General features: G+C 48.3%; 1 protein-coding gene across 1 annotated transcript in view; it reads left to right on the top strand.

Annotated features, from left to right (window-relative positions):
• Positions 1-1,564: 1,564 nt before the first annotated feature.
• DNAJC11 (DnaJ heat shock protein family (Hsp40) member C11) overlaps positions 1,565-21,852 on the top strand; it is a 52,631-nt gene continuing 32,343 nt past the window's right edge. Inside the window, exon 1 of the mRNA XM_037062058.1 lies at positions 1,565-1,678. Within this exon, the coding sequence (XP_036917953.1) occupies positions 1,607-1,678 (72 nt within the window). The 5' untranslated portion in view covers positions 1,565-1,606. The remainder of the gene's footprint in view (positions 1,679-21,852) is intronic.

The raw sequence follows: 21,852 nt of genomic DNA on the forward strand, positions 1-21,852 counted from the left end.
GAGGCCCAGATGGCACACATCTGGCCAAAAATTAGAAGAGAAAGAAATCAACTTCTCAAATCCACGGGCAGGCGTTGGAGGCTTCCCAGGAGGCCTGTTTAGGAAGGGCAACAGGGATGGTTCTAAACTCGCGGCTAGGTAAAGAACAACACCACAAGAATAGTGGGGGAAATATAGAATCTAAAGAACTTGAGACGCGTGGTTATAAACTAAGGGGGGGGCAAATGATGGGGGAGGGAGTGTGCGGGGGAGGGAGGGGAATGAAGGGGGGAATAGAACAACTGTAATGGTATAATCAATAAAATATTTTTTTTTAAAAAGAAAAAAGAACAACAAACGTTCTGGAGAAATAAGGGAGCATTGGTCCAGATTGGCACGAACCAAACAGGTGGCGAGAGCACGGGAGCCCAGGGTCCACCCTCTCTTGANTTTAGGAAGGGCAACAGGGATCGTTCTAAACTCGCGGCTAGGTAAAGAACAACACCACAAGAATAGTGGGGGAAATATAGAATCTAAAGAACTTGAGACGCGTGGTTATAAACTAAGGGGGGGGGCAAATGATGGGGGAGGGAGCGTGCGGGGGAGGGAGGGGAATGAAGGGGGGAATAGAACAACTGTAATGGTATAATCAATAAAATATATTTTTTTAAAAAAGAAAAAAGAACAACAAACGTTCTGGAGAAATAAGGGAGCATTGGTCCAGATTGGCACGAACCAAACAGGTGGCGAGAGCACGGGAGCCCATGGTCCACCCTCTCTTGATAACTGCATCATTTCCAAGACATTTAAATTATTTAGGTGATTGTAACCGAGACATCTTCAATAATGCACCAAACAGCAGGCACCAGGTTGAAATCAATTAGGCTCCACCGCTAAATTATAGGGTAGAAATTGACAAGAGAACGGCTCTGGGACGGGGGTTGTAGGTATACGTGCCTGCCAGAGAAGATTATATTAGGAACCAAGTGGGGATTGCCTCCTCACTTAAGTGGCAGAAAAACGGCCTGATGCTTCTAAATATAGGGCAATAATAGAAAAGGAAACAAGGTGTCCCACCCTCTCATCAAGGTTCTGTGCGGTCAAGACAAATGGCGAAGAACAATGGCGGCAGAGCAAACCCCATTCTGGAGGTGTCCTGTGCAAGTGGATCCTTGAGGAACCTCCGGCCCCGGTGGGCTCGCAAGTCGGCCCAGGTCGGGCTACCTGAGAACCAGGTACGCCCCACACTGGGGCCCTGGAGGGTAGACAGGGAGTTGTTGCAGGGGCCTTTCTCTGCGGCACCCAGGGGGCGACGACCACCGACCGACTGCGGCTGCGAAGTCTCCTTTCCAGCCCAGGCACGCCCTTGGGCGTGCACACCCGCTGGGCTGGAGCGCACAGGCAGCCTGCGGTGGGGGCCCGGTGCCGCCTCCGGCCCTCGGCCGCGCGGGGGCGCAGGGCGCAGGCGCAGGCGCACGGTACCAGGCTCGGGCGGAGGCGGCAGAGAAACTCCGGGCCGCCAGGGGCCGCTGTGATGCCGCCGGGCCAGCCCACGCCGTGCGCGTGCTGATCGCCGGTCCCTCTTGAGCACCGCCTTGCCGGTTTAGCGAGGTGAAAGGTTGCGAAGATGGCGACGGCCTTGAGCGAAGAGGAGCTGGACAATGAAGACTATTACTCGTTGCTGAACGTGCGCAGGGAGGTGAGGCCTGCGGCGCAATACCGTCGGGGCTGAGGCCGGGCTCGGTCGTTCGGGAGGTCCGGACTGGCGGCGATTGCCCCGTTCCCGCCACGGGTGGCCAGGGAAGGTGGGGAGGCCGCGTGACCCCGCCAGACGTGCACCACCGCCGGCCGAGCGGGCGGCCCCGAGCGCCCAGACCCTCTTGCCTGGGGTGCCCCAGGCGGTCTCTGCCCCTGCTCTCGGCGACCACTGCGCCGCTTGCGTAGGGTCCAGGCAAGGCCGGAGTCCTCGTACCCACAGGAGGGCACAGGGTTCCCGTGGTGGAGAGAGCAGTGGCGTTCCCAGGCCTCCAGGACCTGGTGTCACGCTCGGGTCACACACCTGCCCTGGCTGAGTGCATATGTCTACGTCCCCGACTGGCAGGATGGGAAACTGAGTATCGGGTATCAAGGTCAAAGCTATCAGGCGACCTCTCCAGGGGTCTGTCCGGCCCCTGAAGTGAGTCCAAGCTCAAAGGCATTTGTCTTGTGCCCTTCTTTCCCCTGGGCGGGAGGAAGTTGAAGGAAGAGCCTCCCGGACTTAAGCGCCAATTCTGAGGCTGCAGATAAGGACGAAGCTCTAAAGCCGGAAGCGAAGTGGCGCCCCAAGCGCGGCCTCAGCGTGCGTGTCTGTGTCCACACTAGTGCTTCCACCCTGTTCTGTCTTCCAATAAAACACAGTAAGAGAGTCTCACACTGTCTCAGGTATGTCAGTAGGGGCCAGGTACGTTTCCTGGTTGACTTGCCCAGTCGAGATCATCGTGAAGGACAGGAAGGCTTCCAAGGTCAGGTCAGAAAGTGGAATATTTATCTCTGAGCTGCTGGGTTCGATCTTCCCAGGCCTGCCAGGGAACCCCTAAGTCCCGCGCAGGTTTTCCAGTGATCAGAACTATCCAGGTTTGGCTCTCCTAGGCAGAGTTGGTCAAGTCTGCGTTGTCAGTCATTGCTGATCTGCGTGGTATTTAATAGCTAACGTTTGGGGGGTTGTTTTGTTTTAGTTTGTTTTTGAGTGCTCGCTTGTGCAGGGCCACTGTGCTGAATGAACCTCTATATTCATAGTGGTTATTCAATTCTCAGGTCAGCCCTTAAGGTAGCTGTTATGATAGTTCTTGATTTATGGCTGAGAAAACTGAGGCAACCACTAGGAAGTGCAAGAGCCTGAGTTCAGCCTGGGCAGGCTGATTCGAGAGCCCCAGCCCTCAGACCTCTCTGCTGTAACCCTGGCTTACTGGTCCTGAGACGACAGAGCTACTGCTTCCGATACCGTGTTCTTCAGCACCTCACATAACCTCTCAACAGTGTTAGCAACCATTTACTGTAAAAATGTCTAGTGAATTACTTTTGAGAATTGGAATTCATGTTAAGGCTGCCATAGGGCACCTGGATGTTTCCATAAGTGATCAATAGTAAGGTTTTGGGTGAATCATTTTGGCCTTAGGTTTCTTTCCCTTGCAGTGAAGTTACAGGGTCTGGCAGAAGTAAGGCCTGCCTGAGTGTGGTTGGAAGGGCAATAATATGGGTGTAATAATTTGTAGTTTTCATTTGAACATTTCACCTAAAATAGTATATGGTGTGCTTGAATATGATATTGTCACTTTACAGAATTACATGCTTATGATTTTTAATTTAAAAAATTGATAATAAAAAGGGGTATTATTTGTGCTGGACCCTGTACTTGGCTAGTTTTCTTCAGTTCTTAGGAGCAGAGCAGTAAATGAAACCGGCGTTTCTGAAGCCAGCCTTTCGTATCACTTCTTTACAGTTAATCTGAGTTGTCAGTAATTGAACAGCCACCGACCTGTTTACCAGACTTACTGAATCTTAGCTGCAAAGTATCAGAAAGATCTATAATAATAGGCTTAGCCAGAGTCCTCGGTAAACATTTGTCAAAAGTGTCCCTTGAAGCTGCTGGAATCTGGGGAGTTGTCATTGTTACTGGACTGATTGATGGGTGAGAGCCCGAGAATTATTTCTTTAAAAAATTGTTCTGTTGTTCCCAGTGAGTGAAGGCACTCCCCATATGTATGGCTATAAGTGAAATCTCCGTAAACATGTCCTCTTGCAAAGTGTTGACTTTGTCAGAAAAGCTCTGTGAAGGGTGTGCTGTGCAGGTTTCGTCTCCAAATTCCGAAAGAGAAGCTCTAAAGGCCATCTCTGGACTTGATCTTTTTACTGGGATTTGTGTGTGTGTGAAATCAGAAAGTGACCAGAAGTTACAACGCCATTTAGCTGGAGAATGAGAGAAAAAGTAGAAGGAATCTTACATGTGTGCTCAAAGGCGGGTAATGGTACCTGGTCGCACATTTGCTGTCCGTTCTCCAGCCGGATGCCATTTCCGCGTAACTGGAGGAGGTCGGATCCTCTTCCCACCAAAAAGGCAGACTACCTCGTGTTCAGGGATTTCTAGAAACCCCTGAAATCTCAAATGGAAGCAACCTGATACAAAAACTAGCGAATTGTATCTAAAAATTAGAATCAGAATAGAGTTACAATTGGAGTAATTAGAAACATCAAAAATCAGCTTAGGAATCTCCCTTTCTAGCCCTGGCCAGTGTGGCTCAGTTGCTTAGGCCTCCTTCCATGAGCCACAAGGTTGCAGGTTCGATTCCAGGTTGCAGCACGTGCCTGGGTTGCAGATTTGGTAGGCAGTCAATGTTTCTCTCCCTCCTTCCTCTCTCTCTAAAATCAATGGGTATGTCCTTGGATGAGGAGTCAAAAAAAATTCCCAGGTTTCAAATTTTAAAATATCCCCTGAAATTGTGTCCCAGGTAGAGTAAAGCGGGCAGGCAGCTAGATAGGACCACCTAATTCTGCTATAAAGAAGACTCACCTGATCTTCGGTGACTTCCTGTCTCTAGTGTTCTGGATTTCCCCTTTACAGGGTGGAGCCACTGGCTGGCCCACACGGAGGGGAGGAGCTTTTGGTCATCACCCGGGCACACCAAAGCCTGTCTGTCTCTGCCTTGGCATGGTCAGGTGCGTCCCAGGTGCCTAAAATCTACCTGAGCTGAGATTTCTGAGATAGGTTTCCCAAAATTTTTTTGGAAAAAGGATTCCTGAACAGTAAATCAGAGTAAAATTTTCTTGATCTTTATATGTTTTTTAGACATTTTAATTGGTACTTTTTAAAAAGATTTTATTATTTTTATCTTTAGAAAGGAAGGGAAGGGAAGGAGAGAGGGAGAGAAATATCAATGCATGGCTTCCCCTCGCGCGTCCCCCACCAGGAACCAGCCTGCAACCCAGGCATGTGCCCTGACTGGGAATCGAACCGCGATCCTCTGGTTCACAGGCCCGCGCTCAATCCACTGAGCTACACCAGCCAGGGCTTAATTGGTACTTTTTAAACCTAATTTATTCCTAAATAACTGGCAGTTCCTACTTTATCAGGTGTTGAATTACCTTTAAAAGAGTTTCAGTTTGCACCTGAAACTCTGTCATTCAGCAGAACTGATACCTGGTTTTAAGATCTCTGGTCCCAACCTATTTAGTCTTGAAGGCACCAGTCTCGTTTTGAAGTTTTAAACAAACAAAAAAAACAGTTAAGTAAAAAAAAAAAATTACACTTAATTCAAAAGGCTTTCTTGTTGTGGTGCTTGCGTGACGACCCATGTTGTGTGATCTTCCCCCTTCCTAAGTTAACAGCCATGAAACTGCAGTCGTCACCTACCCATAGAAGGTTTTCCCAAGGTCCCTGCACTTGCATTCCCTCCCTGGTACAGGGCACGTCGTTCTTCCCGCAGTCTTTGGTTGTCTGGGTTTCCCTAGCTTCAGCCCGCACCGAAGAGTGGGGCTGCTGATGGGAGGAAAGGGCCATTTCACAAAGTGACCCAACCCCGGCGCCAGCCAGCAGGGGTGGTCATCTGTAGAGAGGGAGTTCAGAGGGTCAGCTGAGCCCTGGGCACACTCGGGCCCTCCACAGCAGGGAGGTGCTGTGTGTGTGTTCCCTCCTTGCTTATCTAACCTCATGATGGGTCTTAAGGAGCCATGCAGAGACGGGTGTGAGGAGGCCTTTGAGTTTCCCAGCCACGACGTTACACTCAGAGTTTCACATTGAAACCTGGACTGAGGTTAAACTGCCTGGGGCAGGTAGTGTTGAGCCTTGGTTGTTCAAAAACCTGACTTACCCAGATGATCACATTCTTGCAAGGGAAGAGGCCAAGGGGCTTGGTCACTAGGAGCAGAAGTTTCAGCCCACACTACCCCTTGGATGACCTTGAGCGTGTCCTTGCAAAGTCTCCACTGAATGATGTGCCACAGTCCCCAGAGCTGTTGAGAGCCCGAGGAAGCTACACTGGAGCACCAGGGCCGGCCAGGCCTGCATGTGACGCCTTTCGCCCGTCTGGGAGCTCCGTGCCTCTAGGCTGTGTCGTTGGACCACTTTGCCTTTTCTTCGACATTGAAGTGCCGGCTAATGTGGAATAAATAATGTGTTGAGCACTTTCTGCGGCTGGGGTGCTCTACGCTGGAGTATTGCAGTGAAGTGAGGGGGTAACAATGCCTGGTGGAAGCAGGTATTCAGAAAAATGTATTGTTATTTCTTGAATTTTGATAAGCATGAGGTTTTGCTGAATTTAAAAAGACGTACATGCCCACAGAAAGCAGCGGCGTGCTTCGTCCTGGCCAGACGTGCCACCTGTCTTGTGTGCTGATAAAAAATGAGGTGCCAGAGCTCAGGATTAGCACTAGGTATGACTTCCCAAAGCTTTCTTTGCTCTTTCTGTTCAAAACCCCAAGTTGGGGGGGGGGTTCTTTTCAAAAGACAGTTATCTCTCTGAACTCTGCTTCCTGCATGGTCATGAGTTTGACTTGGAGGGCAGAGGGGAGGAGTTCCCAGAAGTTGGGGCTCACTGAATGTGGGAGCAGGGAGCAGGCGTAGTCCCTGAGGGGTCTGGGTGAAGGCAGAGTGGGGCCCAAAGGGTTAGTGGTGAGCCATGGGTTCTGACGAGGCAGGCAGGGAGTGGAGGACCTGACCAGAGGCCAAGGCCCTGCCGGCCACTGACAAAGGGACTGGGCACTGCTGGCCACTGTGCCAGGCCCAGTCCAGGAAGGCATCCGGTGGTCTTGACTCGGGGCGGGGAGGGACCTGCCGGGATACTCGGTTACGCTGGTTAAGCTGATAGGTCAACGTGATCAGCGAGCACCATGCTGTTAAATTTTAAAATGTGTTTTCTTTAATGAACTGTAAGCTGGTTACTACCTTTCCGCTTTGGGCATTTCAGTCAATTGCTTCCTGAAAGTTTAATGCTTTAGTTGTGCATTATCTGCCAAAATGCCTTTCTTTTCTTTTTGCTTCCTTACCGAGAATTCAATTGAAAGCTTTTATAGTTGCTGTGGGTTCAGCAATAACACAATGGAGGAGAAAATATGGGCACACAAGCAGCACGTTTTGCTGTCTCTGGAATTTTAGTTTACTTTTTATTAAATGTTCTTTTTTTTACTTTTAATCCCCACCTGAGGACATTTTTTCATTGCTTTTTAGAGAGAGAGGGAAAGGGAGAAAGAGAGGGAAACATCAATCAGTTGCTTTTTTGTACCTGTCAAAATGAGCCCGGACTGGGGACCAAACCTGCAACCCAGGCACATGTCCTAACTCGGAACTGAACCCTAGACCTTTCGGTTTGCAGGGGGACGCCCAACCCACCAAGCCACACTGGCCAGGGCTTACATTTTTATTTTAATCTTATTTGTATATTTTACTTGTGTCCTGCCTTGTTCAAGAAAGGATTTAAGGCAACTCACAGATGGATGAATCAAATAGCAGAAGTGTTTAAAAGGGTCACCAAAAAAGGAAAGACCCCTGGGAATCTTGCTGCTCTGTTACTGCCGTCCCAGTGCACGCCGCGGCCAGACCCTGCTCCTCTGAAGAGGCTCAGAGCTCAAAGTGGACCCTGCACCCCCACCCCCCCGGGTGAGAACCTGCCAGTTGGATCCTGTTTGGATCTCAGCATGCAGTCAGTGCACAGCGTTCCCTCCTTGGCTTGTAGGAGCCAGAACACCCCTCAGTAGCAGAATGCCAGCAGACCTCAACCGCAAGAAGTCTGCACGAGTGGGCAGGGTATAGCAGATGGACACAGATGAGAGAAAGTATAAGGTCAGGCTTTTAAGGGAAAAATAAGCCAAGCTCTGGATGTGAAGATAGGATCCGAACCATTAATTTTGACCCAGAAAGGAACCTGAGCTCATTTCTCTAAGATACTGGCCTTTTTAAAAAACTGTTGTGTCTCAAGGGCACCAGATAAATATGGACGCGACCGGGAAGAGAAATGAAACAAAATTGTACAGTGGAAGGAAAATATTTTCTGAGCCCTTGGAATGACCTCCGACCAGGAATCAGACTGTCTGCAGCTCCGGCCCAGCCGTACCCCACGCGCGGTTAGCAGAGACGGGCGCTGGGGGGGGGGGGGGGGCGGAGTCGCCCTCTGCCCCGGAAACCTTGAATGTCATGTGGGCCCAGCCTTTCTTTTTCGTGTTTAGAGTTCTGTGGGTGCTAGTTGCCTAATACTTTTTGGAACTTATTTGCCTTGGGGGGGTTAATGGGTTCTGTCAACTTTGTAATTTTTTTCCTGACTTCCAGTCAAAGATTATTCCTAGTTATAGAAACTTGGAGTTGTTTGATCAGTCTCCCGTTTTGCTTTTCTAACTTATCCGTGATGTGATTGTTTCTCTCTTAAGCCCACGTCTCCAAAGCGAAGAGTCTGAAAATGGCCGCAAGAGGCCAACTTTCCAAATACTGTGAAATGCAGCGCGTCCAGCCGGCGGCAGCATGGCGTTGCTCGGAAGCGCTGGAGAGGGACAGCTGGAACCCCCAGCCCAGTGCCTGCATGTTAGGCACCTGTGAGCTTTCGTTGGTGATCTTGGGGAAGGCCAGAGATGGCCGTGGAGCTTGGAAACTTGTCATCGGCTTAAATAGCAAGGCCCTTGAAGTCGGTGTGAGTTGACTTTCTAGTGGCCTGGTCTGGGGCGAGTTCCTTCACCTCCCTGGGCCTGTTTCTTTGTCTGTAAAGTCCAGACAGTAAGTTTATTGTCACGGGGCTATTGCGTGGGTAATGGGCACACTGTTGTGGCGAGTACACGGCAGAGTGTTTGTATTGTTACCATGAGCCTAAAAGTTAATAAAGAATGCTCTTGTAAACTTGTTGGAGCCCTCTGCCTGGGAGAACTTTGTAAATATCTGGTCCCTCTCTGCAGGTCGCCTGTCACTCTCCTAAAGCCACCTGTTGTCTGGAATGAAGTTCAGTTTGAGCCAAGTTGCCATGTTACTCATTTCTAGCCAGCTTTTGAGTCAGGGGTTCATCCTCAGGTAAACTCCCCCATCTTACACGTGCATCGAAGATCGTCACTATTTTTACCTGTAAAATGGCAGTTCTGGCACCAACCTTAAGACACACTGTGACTATTAAAATGCTGAATGAGGACCTCTCCAGGGTGGCCTTTTTAACTGTGAATCTGTATGGACGCATTCGCGGCACCACGGAAATCGGCTCGGCTCCTGTGCTGCCCTGCTGTTCCTCCTTGCCAGGTGCTCATCCTCTCTCTCCCTTGGAATTTGCCCAGGTTCGGGCCTCAGCAGCACAGCTCCTTCTGCCTTGCTTTCGCCCAGCGTCCTGGTCTGCCTCCTGGGCATTGTGCTGAGGTGCTCCGATACACTGCTCCAACACCGGACTGCCTCCCACTTCTCCCGAACCCGAGCGTCGGAGCCAGAAGCTGGAATGCCCGTTTCTTTCTCTTCTCCGGGTCCCGTGGGCCACTCGGTCAGGAACCCCCTTGCCCCAGCCTACTCCTCCCCTTGCCTTTCTGACTCCAGGCTGCCACCCCCCCTCATCCCCACAGCTCTGCGTTTGTGGGGTAGTTTTCTGCTCCCTCTGGTTTTGATCTTTGTCGGTTTTAGTCAAGCTGTACAGTTAATATTAACAAACCATCCTGATCATATGATTTCCTACCCAGAAACCTTTTGTGCCTCCCTGTTGTCTAATGGGTAAGGGTCAAACTCCTGGCTCCTTTTTTAAAGCTCTGTACAGTAGATGTTTTATATACTTTCTGCCTCCTCCAAGATGGTGTCCTGCCTTCTTCCACGTAAGCTCCGTGTGGTCAGACATGTGGCCGTCTGGTCTGCTGTTAGACCCCCGAGCCCAGCATGGTACGTACTGATGTTTACTGAGTGAATGAGCCCATAGATTGATTTCTTGCCTCCTTCCTGTCTACTTATATTGTTTTCTTTAGGGTATTTGTTTCCCCGGGAAATGCCCTGGCCTGTTTGGATACTTTAGCAAATCAAAATCCATGTTTTGCATTCCCATTTAGATCCACCGCCTCTGGGAAGTGTTCTTTGCTTTCTGACTGCCCTGAACTAATATGTCCACACCAGTAGGGTTTCTTTTGTATTGTTCATTTGAACTTGTGTGTGAGTTTTTAGGGGAAACACTCACACACACACACACACACACACACCCCTAGTTTGTGATGTCCTTGTGGGCAGGGACTAATTCTTTTGTACCTCCTGCCACACTTAGGCCAGGCTGACATTCCACAAACGTGTTGCAACCCTGGCCTTGCCTTGGGGCGTTTTATGTTGTGGTTGTGGAATCCCTTGTGTTCTGGGGGATCACATTGCAATTCTGGCCCCAGGTCATTCTGGGGGAACTCATTGGAGTCACTGAAAGGAGTTCATCAATTANGTATTGTTCATTTGAACTTGTGTGTGAGTTTTTAGGGGAAACACTCACACACACACACACACACACACACCCCTAGTTTGTGATGTCCTTGTGGGCAGGGACTAATTCTTTTGTACCTCCTGCCACACTTAGGCCAGGCCGACATTCCACAAACGTGTTGCAACCCTGGCCTTGCCTTGGGGCGTTTTATGTTGTGGTTGTGGAACCCCTTGTGTTCTGGAGGATCACATTGCAATTCTGGCCCCAGGTCATTCTGGGGGAACTCATTGGAGTCACTGAAAGGAGTTCATCAATTATCAGTTTGGAAAAATCTGAATTTTCCCTTTTGGAAGTTTAAAGTCAGGTACAATAGTAAGCAAATTCAGGCCCCCGTGGGCCTCCCCCTGCAGGGCCTGTCCTCTTCCAGTCCAGCAGACAGCGACCGTGCCCCGCCCCACATAGTTCTACACCAGGAATGGTATTTGTAGGAGCAAGTAAGTTTCGGATGCATCAGTTTTATTCGTGTCCAGTTTTTGCCTTTTTCTGTTGAATGGGGCGGAAGGGCTGCCGTCGCCCTGGCGTGGCCTCACCGGAAATCCCGCTTCCTTGAGACGCTGCCTGCGCTGAGGGCTCAGGCCGAGCGAGCTGCTTCCGCTTCCGTCTGCGCAGAGGGCGGGGCCTCCCGCGTGGCTGGGGCTCGTCCAGCGTGTGGGTGCGGCCCGTGCTGGAAGCCTATCTGCAGGCCGCCAAAGGGCTTCTGCGTGTCTTATGCGTGTCGGCGAGGAGGGTGAGGGTTGAGGGTTGCGTCGGTCGGGGAAAGTGGCAGAGGCGGCAGGGCGGCTTTGAGTGCGAAGCCCCAGGCCGGGCGGCGGGGACCTGTCCAGAGGAAGGAGGGAGCTCGTCCGGGGCCGCCCGGCGCCTGCGTTTCGGCGCCTGGCGAGCGGGTGGCCGGGCTCCCGTGCGATCGGTGCCGCCCAGGGTGCCAGTGCTCTTGGGCGCCCGTGGAGACGTCTTACTCAGCGCAAAGCACTGCTCTCTAGGTGGTGGTTAGTTCTGAAATCTGTTTTTTTCTTCAATTCCATGAGTACCGAGTATCATTAAAAGTTACAGGTTTTTATTAGCTGATACATCTATTTCAGTCGATTTTCCTGGAACACATTATGGATGGTAACGAATCTTCAATTGTGGTAATTAGGCGAACATCCCCAAATCCAATTGAATATGGTTTGTGGAGACTTAGTTGCTAAAATGCCACAATACAGAGACAGCCTGGAAGTTCGAGCTTTTGAAATGACAGGCTTCGGCCACGGGAGTCCGAGTGGCTGTCCTGGCCCGGCAGCGTCAGTGGGAGGTGTCGCTCGCGGGCTCAGGAGGGTCTTCCCGGTGCTGAGGGAGGCGCTGCGCCCGGCCAGCGCACGCGGCCCTGCGACCAGCTGCGGCCCGTGCTGTGAGTGGAATGTGCGTCAGCTCAGGCGTGTCAGTGCCACTGTGCGCCCACGGGTTTCCGGCGTACTGGGACCTGAGGACACCGCCCAGCACATGACTCGCTGGCCTGAGGTGGGCGTATAACGTGAGGGAGAGATGAGCCTTTGGAATTGTTGGATGGCTCGCTGCTGCCGGGTCCTGAACCCAGCAGCCCCCAGACTGTCCGCTCTCGGGACCCTGTGACAGCCTCAAGTTCCCGTGGACCCCTGAGAACTTTACTGCACGTGGGTTGTAGCTCCCAGTGTTTCATGAGAAAGGGAACTGGATAACTGATAAAATATTGTGAAACAATATTGTGAAACGACACAAAGTATACTTCTTGTATGTCCGTATATTAAGCACAAGGAAGAGTTAAGGGTTTAAAATAGCTATATATTGAAAAATAATGAATGTATACAGGTAGATTATATACGGGTACCATAGCAGATATTATGAGATAGCTGGTAAGTACATAGTAAAATAACTGAGAGCCCATTGAGTTAATCTCTGAAAACTCTCATATTTATACTCTGAAGTTATCACCTTAGAAATTTCTAGAAAACATAAGAATAAATAGGTACACGTTCCATTAACCATCAAAACAGTGATAACACCGTCATTATACATCACGTGGCCTCTTAAGAAAATGAAGAAAGGGAAAAACCAGCTTAGTGTTATAACCAACGTAGTTTTGACTGTGGACCCGGTAAAAGGATCTCAGGGACTCCCCAGGGGCCCACACACACTTGGGAAGCCGAGCCCTACCCTGTCCATCAGCCAAGGCCTGGTGCAGCCACCTGCTCCCGGAAGCTGTGGGCTGTCAGGTGGGGCTGGGGAGTCCGGGTACAGCGGGGCCTCCTCTCGGAGCTGCGGTCCCATTGACTCTGGAGAGGATCTCCCATGGAACAACTTCTTCAGTTGCTTAATTATTTAAGGGAAGTGAATACAATTAGATTGGAGTCAGGAGACATTTCTAAGCATGGTGCACAAATCACAAAAGACACAATTGATAGCTTTGATTTTTTTTAAAATGAGAAACTTCTGAGTTTGTTATAGGAAAAAAAACTAAAACATAAAAAAAATCAGACACAAAGGATTCAGAGGAACCTATAATACATTTATTTGATAAAAGATTCATGTTTCTAATATATATAAAAAACTCTTGGAAATCAGAAAGAAAGATGAATGCCCTGGTAGGAGAGCAGCACAAAGGAAACGAATAGGTTATTCCCGAAGAAGAAATGCAATGTGTGGGAAAAGCCCAGCCTCACTAGTAAACAAACAAATGCAATTTCAAAATGGGTACCTTTTTTTCTGGCTACCAGGTTGACAGGTTTTTTCCTTTTTCTATAATTTTTTTAATCCTTGCCTGAGGACATTTTTTTCATTGCTTTAGAGCAAGAAGAGAGGGAGAGAACCATCGATTTGAAAGAGACACAGTCGAGTTCCCTCTCATAGGCGCCCTGACCAGGGACCAAACCCACGACCCTTCGGTTATTGGGCAGCACTCCAGCCAACCGAGCCACACTAGCCGGGCGGGTTTTTCTTTTTCGTGACAGTTCCTTCTCCTTGCTGGTTCTCCGTGCTGGTGAGATGAGATGTGTGAACAGCCTGCGCGGGAGACAGGAGGGTTATTCCCTGGAGAAGTGAACCAGAGTCTTTACAGCCCAGACATAGGCACAGCAGAGGGTGAGAGGGGTACCCCAACCAAAGCAGGACATCCAGGGGTTCTCTGGGCGCTTCCCTGGAGAAACCTATCACGGGAAAAAGACTGCCCCGTGAAGCTCCCAGGGCCCCTCCCAGGCTTCCCCCAGTTCTCCAACCACAGGGGCTGTTTGCACAGAGCTCCCACATGGCGACCCGGGTGACTCAGTCGTGGAGGGCATAGGTGTTGAAGGAAGGTTCCAGGGCCAGGTCCTGGGATCACACGCACAACATGGGGAAATTACAGGGTGAGGACAGGGTAGGGAGTCGGAGAACTCAGGTGTCCTCAGAGAGAGGGCACGTGTAAGANAAAGCAGGACATCCAGGGGTTTTCTGGGCGCTTCCCTGGAGAAACCTATCACGGGAAAAAGACTGCCCCGTGAAGCTCCCAGGGCCCCTCCCAGGCTTCCCCCAGTTCTCCAACCACAGGGGCTGTTTGCACAGAGCTCCCACATGGCGACCCGGGTGACTCAGTTGTGGAGGGCATAGGTGTTGAAGGAAGGTTCCAGGGCCAGGTCCTGGGATCGCACGCACAACATGGGGAAATTACAGGGTGAGGACAGGGTGGGGAGTCGGAGAACTCAGGTGTCCTCAGAGAGAGGGCACGTGTAAGAAGTAAGAGCATGGTGACGCTTTGGAAGAGTTCTATTTAAAAGGAGCACTTGGAAGTTAAATATAACAAAAAATTCTATAGAAAGGCTGGAAGATAAAGATGAGGAAATTTCCAAAGCAGTAAAAATTTTAAATTAGAAGATTAATTCTTACATATTAAACAAAGTAAAGTGAAGGGGGAAGACATTACTCAAACAATTAATATGAGAAAATTACTTAGAATTAAAACATAGGAGAGTTCCGGCCAAAACGGAGGTGTAGGTTGAAACCCTTTGCTTCCTCGCACAACCAAAAGGAGGATAACAACCAACCTAAAATCAGTAAACAACCAGAAGTGCCAGATGATCAAACTGCGTGGAATTCCAACAACCATAGAATAAAGAAACAGTCAAGCAGACCAACCAGGCTGGTAGGGGGCAGACGGACAGACAGAGAGAACGTCGGGGCAAGCCAGCGGGGTAAGGGGACGTGGCTGGCTGAACGGGAAACTGAGACTCAGAGCTCACTGTGGGCTGAGGCTGGGGTTGCCGCAGTGGGGTACATCCCAGTCTCACCTGAGAGTCTGTTGGAAAGGGGGGGCTAGAGCTGAGCAGGTGAGCTGCATTGTTCCCTCTCTGGCCCTTCCCCCCCAGACAGCGCCACAACACGGCTGAGAGGGTTGCCCCGCCCTGGTAAACACCTGAGGCTCCACCCCTTACATAATAGGTGCGCCAAGACAAAGAAATGTGGCTGAAATGAAAGAGCAGATCAAAACTCCAGATGGAGAAGTAAGTGACCAGGAAATAGCCAACCTGTCTGAGGTAGAGTTCAAAATACTGGTGATCAGGATGCTCACAGAACTGGTTGAGCTTGGTCACAAAATGAAGGGAGAAAGGAAAGCTTATACAAAGTGAAATAAAGGAAAATACGCCGGGAACCAACAGTGTGTGAGATGTGAAGGAAGGAAATGGGGGCTCAAACCAAGGATTTGAAACAAAATGAAAAAATAAACATCCAACCAGAACAGAATAAAGAAACAAGAATTCAAAAAATGAGCAGAGGCTGAGAAAGCTCTTTAAATGCTCCAACATCCAAATCATTGGGGCACCAGAAGAAGAACAAGAGCAAGAAATTCAGAACTTATTTGAACGAATAATGAAGGAAAACTTCCCCAATCTGTCAAAGGAAATAGACATCCAGGAAGCCCAGAGAGTCCCAAAGAAATTGGACCCAAGCAGGAAGTCACCAAGACACATCATAATTAAGCTACTCAAGATTAAAGATAAGGAGAGAATCTTCAGCAAGAGGAGAGTTACCTGCAAAGGAGTTCCCATAAGAATGTCAGGTGATTTCTCAAAAGGAACCTTACAGCTAAGAAGGGGCTGGAAAGAAGTATTCGAAGTCATGAAAGGCAAAGATTTACTTCCAAGGTTACTCTGTCCAGCAGTTACTATTTAGAATGGAAGGGCCAATAAAGTGCTTCCCAGATAAGGTCAAGTTGAAGGAATTCGTTATCACCAAGCCCTTATTATATGAAATACTAAAGAGACTTATCTGGGAAAAAGATGAACCGTAAAAAGTATGAACCATAAAATGATAAGCTCACAACTATCAATAACTGAACCTAAAAAACAAAAACTAAACAAGTAGAACAGGAACAGAATCACAGAAATGGATTATATGTACAACCCGTGAATGTGAACTCAGGTGGGGAATGCTGGAGGGTTGGCGGGGTGCAGGGCGGGGGGAGGATAAAGGAGGGAAATTGGGAAAGCTACAGCATAATCAATAAAATATACTCAATTTTTTTAAAGTAAGAAGAAAAAAAGATAGACTCTGTATGAAAAGGGCCAGCCAAGTGACCAGTACAGTGGATGGGGAAACCCACACTAAGGGAAGCCAAGGGTTAAGGAGAGTCCTGTTTCTCAACAGCTCCCAGAGGATCGAGAACTGGCCTGACACCAGTGCCTCTCCAGTGGCGCTGTGTAGGCTGGAAGGCAGTGGGGCAGTGCCGTGGGAGTCCTCAGGGGGGGGTGTCCCCACACCAGGGGTCTGCACCAGCTAACTGGGAAGTGTGCAAGCGGAGTCTAAATGTTTGATCCCAACCAGCCTTTGCAAAGGAAACTGCTGGAGATGGTGTCCACCAGAATAAGGGGGACAGCCAAGAGAGAGAAGGGCATCTGGTAAAGAAAAGGGGGAGCCACCCAGCCGAGGTACCTTAGAAGAGGTGATGGGAACCCTGGGGCGAAGTGCGATGCATGGGCCTGCCAGCTGTGCAGTGCAGAGAGCCCTGGGGGGGGGGGTGCCGCGTGGGGGAAACCATGGAATTGAGGCGCCATTTGGCATTTTTGTGCCGAGAGAGGTACTATCAGTCTTCAATAGGAAGGTTTTCCCATGAGGGTTTGGAGAAGTACCCGTGGTACATAGAAAACCAAAGCCAAAGGAAAAAAATGAGGCAGTTATTAGCTCCAGGAACAATAAACAGTTGTTCAGGAAAATGAAATGTAGTATGTTGTTTGACTCCGCTTTGTATTGTATTTACATAGTCATTTTTTTTATTTGCAGTGGGTCGAATCCGCAAACACAACCGGCAGAGACCGAGGGCCGGCTGTCTAAGCGTATTGTTTCAAGTGCAGCACTTGCGTCTGCGGAGGCCGGTGAATGCTGTTCCGGGTTCTGAGCTCGGTAGTTCTGTTCGTAGTACTTTCGTGTTCCTGTGGCATCGTCAGCAATATCCCCACTTTCATTTCTGAGCTTAGTAATTGGAGTCTTTGGTCAGTCGACTACGGTTTTGTCAGGTTTTGAAGAACTTTTCTAAAGAACCAACTTTTGGTTTCATTAGTTTTTGTTTTTGTTTTTTTGTTTTTTCCATTTTTTTTCTGTTGTTTTCCTCTTGGTTTCCTTTCTCTCTGCTCTCATCTTTATTATTTCCTTCTACGAGCTTTAAGGGTTTGTTTTTCCTGGTTTCTTAACTTGCAAAGTTAGGCTGTTGCTTGGGGATCCTTCATGGTTTCTGCTGTGAACCTTTGCAGCAGTCAGCTCCCCCCTAGTACTGCAGTCTCGCGTCCACTGAGTTGTGGTCTGTTCTGCTTATTTTCATGGGTCTCTAAGTATTTCCTAGTTTCCCTTGTGGTTTCTCTGATCCATTGGTTTAAAATGTGTTTCATTTCCACAAATTCATGCATTTTCTGGTTTTCTTTGCTGGTTTCTGACTGCATCCCACTGTAGTTGGAGAAGATGCTTCGTATATCTGCATTTTTAAACCTGTTGAGACTTAATTTGTGGCTTAGCATATATATGGTCTCTCCTAGAGACTGTTCGTGTGTACTTAAGAAGACTGTGTTCTCTTGTGGGATGGAGGGTTTTATGTACCTAATATCTATTAGATCCAGCTGATGTGTGCGACAAGCGTCTGGCTGTTGTCACCATCACTGAGAGTGGGACACTGAAGTCTCCAGCTACATGTCCCGCCCTTCGAGTCTGTCAGTTTTTGCTTCCTTCTGTCTGTCATTGGATACGTTCTATCTTCTTGCTGTGTTGAGCCTTCTGTGTTGTGTCATGCCCTTTGTGTCCGGCTACGTGTTTTGATGTGAAGTCTGTTTTGTGTGGTAGCCCGCAGGCACCCTGCTCCTTTCCGGGTACCAGCTGCAGGCAGCGTCCTTTTTCGGCCTTTCACTTCCAGCCCGTTTGTGTTTGCAGGACTAAAGCAGATCTTTGCAGCCGGCAAATGGCTGGTCTTTCTTTCTTATCCGCCCTGCCAGGTCTGCCTTTTGATTGAAGAATCTGATCCATTTAAAGTAATTTAAAGCATCTAAAGTAATTAATAAGATGGTCTTATTTCTGCCACTTAGCGATTTGTCTTCAGTGTGCTTTGTAGCTCTTTGTCCCTGTCCCTCGTTGCTGTCCTTTGTGCACAGCTGGCTTCTGGTAGTGAAACGCTTTAATCCCTCCTCATTTCCTTTCACGTATATTTTATAACCATTTTCTTTGTGGTTGCATTTGCATCCTGAAGTTATAACACTCTGGCATGAGTTTATACCAGCTTAACTTGAGTAACATTCAAACTCCTTCTTTTCCTGTCATTGATGCTGGGTTTCCAATTGGACTGCACCGAATCCATTCATCACTTTGGGAGATTTTGACATCTTAAAACACTGAACCTTCTGGTACATGAGGATGGTTTCTCTCTCCATTCGCCCCGGTCCTGTTTAACTTCTGCCCGCGGTGCGGTTTGCAGTCCGCAGGCTCTGTGCGTGCTTGTGAAATTTGGCTCTGAGTAGTGCGTGCGTGGATGGCACTCCAGACGAGACTGTCCTACATTGCCAGCTTGTGTGTTGATGTTTGCCTTGCTCCATTCTGCGTGCCTTTTTATTTTTTGTGTGCCTTATTGGAGAAATTTTGTTTTCACGTGGCATAGCAAACAGTCTAGCAGGGGTTTTGGTGGGGGGGGGTTAAGATTTTATTTATTTATATTTAGAGAAGAAGAGAAGGAGAGAATATCAATGTATGGTTGCCTCTAGTAAGTCCCCTGCTGGGGGAACTGGCCTGCAACCCAGGCATGTGCCCTGACTGGGAATCGAACCACGATCGTGTGGTTCGCACACCAGCACTCAATCCACTGAGCCATGCCAGCCAGGGCCAGTCTAGCAGTTTTAACAGACCACTGACCACTACACTCGACAGTCAGCTCCCCGAGTGCCTTTTCATTAGGAATTTATGATCTGCATAGGTTGAATTTATATTTACTTTTTATTGAAAATATAACCATAGGATTGAGACAAAACTCTTCATACGTAAATCATGGTACATCTCTTAATTTTATTATAGAATTTTAGAACTGTGTAACTTTAGGTATCATTTTTAATGATAGCACATTTTGAAATGATAATAGGTATTTTTATGATAATGATAGAGTTTATCTCTTAGGAAGTACTGAGCCAGTGACCTTGGCTATTCAGTAGTGATGAAAGGCCCAGTCTAACCTTTTATTGAATGTGGTATTTATTAAAAATGAAACTTCTCGTCTCTAGTACTTAATTAATAGCACATTAAGCCATTTATTACTGTGATTAAAGAAGGCCTTGCAGACTGATATTCTACTTCCTCATCATCTAGTTTAATTTTATTTTTGATTCTGTTGAATTTATTGGGGTGACATTGGTTAATAAAACTATACAGGGTTTGAGGTGTACAATTCTGTAATAAATTATCTCTATATTGTATTGTGTGTTCACCACCTGGAGTCACATCTCCTTCCATCACCACTTACTTCCCCTTTATCTAGTTTAATTTTTTAATAATCGGGAAGTAACCATTTAACCCAGGTGCATCAAATCCATCTAATCCTGCACTTGTAACTTGATGAGGTTCTGCACTAGATGAGGTTCTGGAAGGAACCATTAACGTTTGCAGAAAGAAAATAGTTTGTAATGGTTCTTCAGGAAGGAAAAAGACCCTTTTACGTTTCTCATAGTTAACCCTGCCTTGAGAAAGTGCATTTTATTTTGTCATTAGTTAACAGGTTTTTTAAAATATATTTTATTGATTATGTTATTACAGTTGTCCCATTTCCCCCCTTCACTCCCCTCCACCCCAAACACCCTCCCACCCACATTCCTCCCCTTTAGTTCATGTCCATGTGTTATAAGTTCTTTAGATTCTACATTTCCCATACTATTCTTGCCCTTCCCCTATATTCTACCTGCCGTTTATGCTACTTATTCTCTGTACCTTCCCCACCCCACTCCCCTGTTGCTAACCCTGCATGTGATCTCCATTTCTGTGGTTCTGTTCCTGTTCTAGTTGTTTCCTTAGTTTGTGTTTATTTTAGGTGTGGTTGTTAGTAATTGTGAGTTTGCTGCCATTTTAGTATACATGTTTTTTTTTTAGTCTTCTTTTTCTTTGATAAGTCCCTTTAACATTTCATAAAATATGGGTTTGGTGATGATGAACTCCTTGAATTTGACCTTATCTGAGAAGCACTTTATCTGCCCTTCCATTCTAAATGAAAGCTTTGCTGGATAGAGCAATCTTGGTTGTAGGTCTTTGGATTTTATGACTTGGAATACTTCTTTCCAGCCCCTTCTTGCCTGTAAGGTCTCTTTTGAGAAATCAGCTGACAGTCTGATGGGAAGTCCTTTGTAGGTGACTGTCCCCTTATCTCTTGCTGCTTCTAGGATTCTCTCCTTCATTTTAATCTTGGCTAGTATAATTATGATGTGGCTTGGTGTGTTCCTTCGTGGGTCCAACTTCTTTGGGACTCTCTGAGCTTCCTGGATTTCCTGGAAGTCTATTTCCTGTGCCAGACTGGGGAAGTTCTCCTTTATTATTTGTTCAAATAAGTTTTCCACTCGCGGCTGTTCCTCTTCCCCTTCTGGTACCCCTATAATTCAGATGTTGGAACATTTAAAGATGTCCTGGAGGTTCCTAAGCCTCTCCTCATTTTTTTTGAATTCTTGTGTCTTCATCCTTTTCTGTTTGGTTGTTTCTTCCTTCCTTCTGGTCCACTCCATTGATTTGAGTCCCAGTTTCCTTCCCACCACTATTGGTTCCCTGTGCATTTCCCTTCATTTCAATTAGTTTAGCCTTCATTTGTTTGTCTAATTTGTGACTAAAATCATCCACCTCTGTGAGCATCCTGATCACCAGTATTTTGAACTGTGCATCTGATAGGTTGTCTATCTCTTGGTCACTTAGAGGTATTGGCTCTGGGGCTTTGAGCTGTTCTTCTGCTTGAGCCATAATGTTTTGGTCTGTTCGTACCTGTTACGTATGAGGGGCGGAGCCTTAGGTGTTCACCAGGGCAGGGCAACCCAGGTCACCGGGTTGTGATGCTATATATGGGGGCAGGGTTCGAGAGGGGAAAAAATGGCGCTTTGCTCTGCTCTCCGTTGTTGCACTTCAGTCCCTTCCACCGCTTCCCCCAAGCAAATAGGGCCTTTCTGGTGCTGATTCCCGTGTGGGTGGGCTTGTGTGCGTTCTAGGACCCCGTGGGTCTCTCCAACGAACTTTCCTGTGAGGGTGGGAACCTGTCCGTGCACCTCAACCCCCACAAGTGTTTTTAGTCAGTGTTTTGAGGCTTTATTTCTCAGCGCTAGGACCCTGGGTTGCGCAATCTGTCGCACTCCCCAGTTATCTGCACATGAATGTGGGACCGCTGCCCAGTCAGCCATCCACCTTGTACACGGTACCCTGCTTCTCAATTGCCACCTCGTTGGATCTGCCCATTGCCACCCCGCACCCGGGGTCTCCCAGCCGCAGCCCAGGTGCCCAGGGTCTGCCTGGTGCCACCTTGCACACCCGGTGTCACCGCTTCCTGTGCCGCCACCCCTCCCCGCTCGTCCGCCCAACTCTGCCCTGCCTGACGGTCTGGATGAATGTGTCTATTTTAACTCCTTGGTTGTCGGACTTCCATACAGTTCAATCTTCTTTCAGTTTTGGTTGTTACTTTTTTCTGAATTGTTGTCCTTATTTTGGTTGTTCAAGGAGGCACAGTGTGTCTACCTACGCCTCCATCTCGGCTGGAAGTCCCAGTTAACAGTTTTTTTATTTGTTTAAAACAACGGGGTTTGGTATATTGGTAAGGGGGGCAAACAATGCATTGTATAATTGGTGTCGGCAGGGAAAGAAAATTATGGTAGGGAAAAGAGAAAGGAGCCTCAGGCGGGAGTGTTGAGGCCCATCTCTTCTGTGGAGTCGTGTCTCCACCGGCGGAGAGTGCATCTAGAGAACAGGACACATG

This window comes from Sturnira hondurensis, unplaced genomic scaffold (genome assembly GCF_014824575.4).
Source record: "Sturnira hondurensis isolate 20B ecotype Veracruz unplaced genomic scaffold, ASM1482457v3 Scaffold0013931, whole genome shotgun sequence".
In the NCBI taxonomy this organism is placed as follows: Eukaryota; Metazoa; Chordata; class Mammalia; order Chiroptera; family Phyllostomidae; genus Sturnira; species Sturnira hondurensis.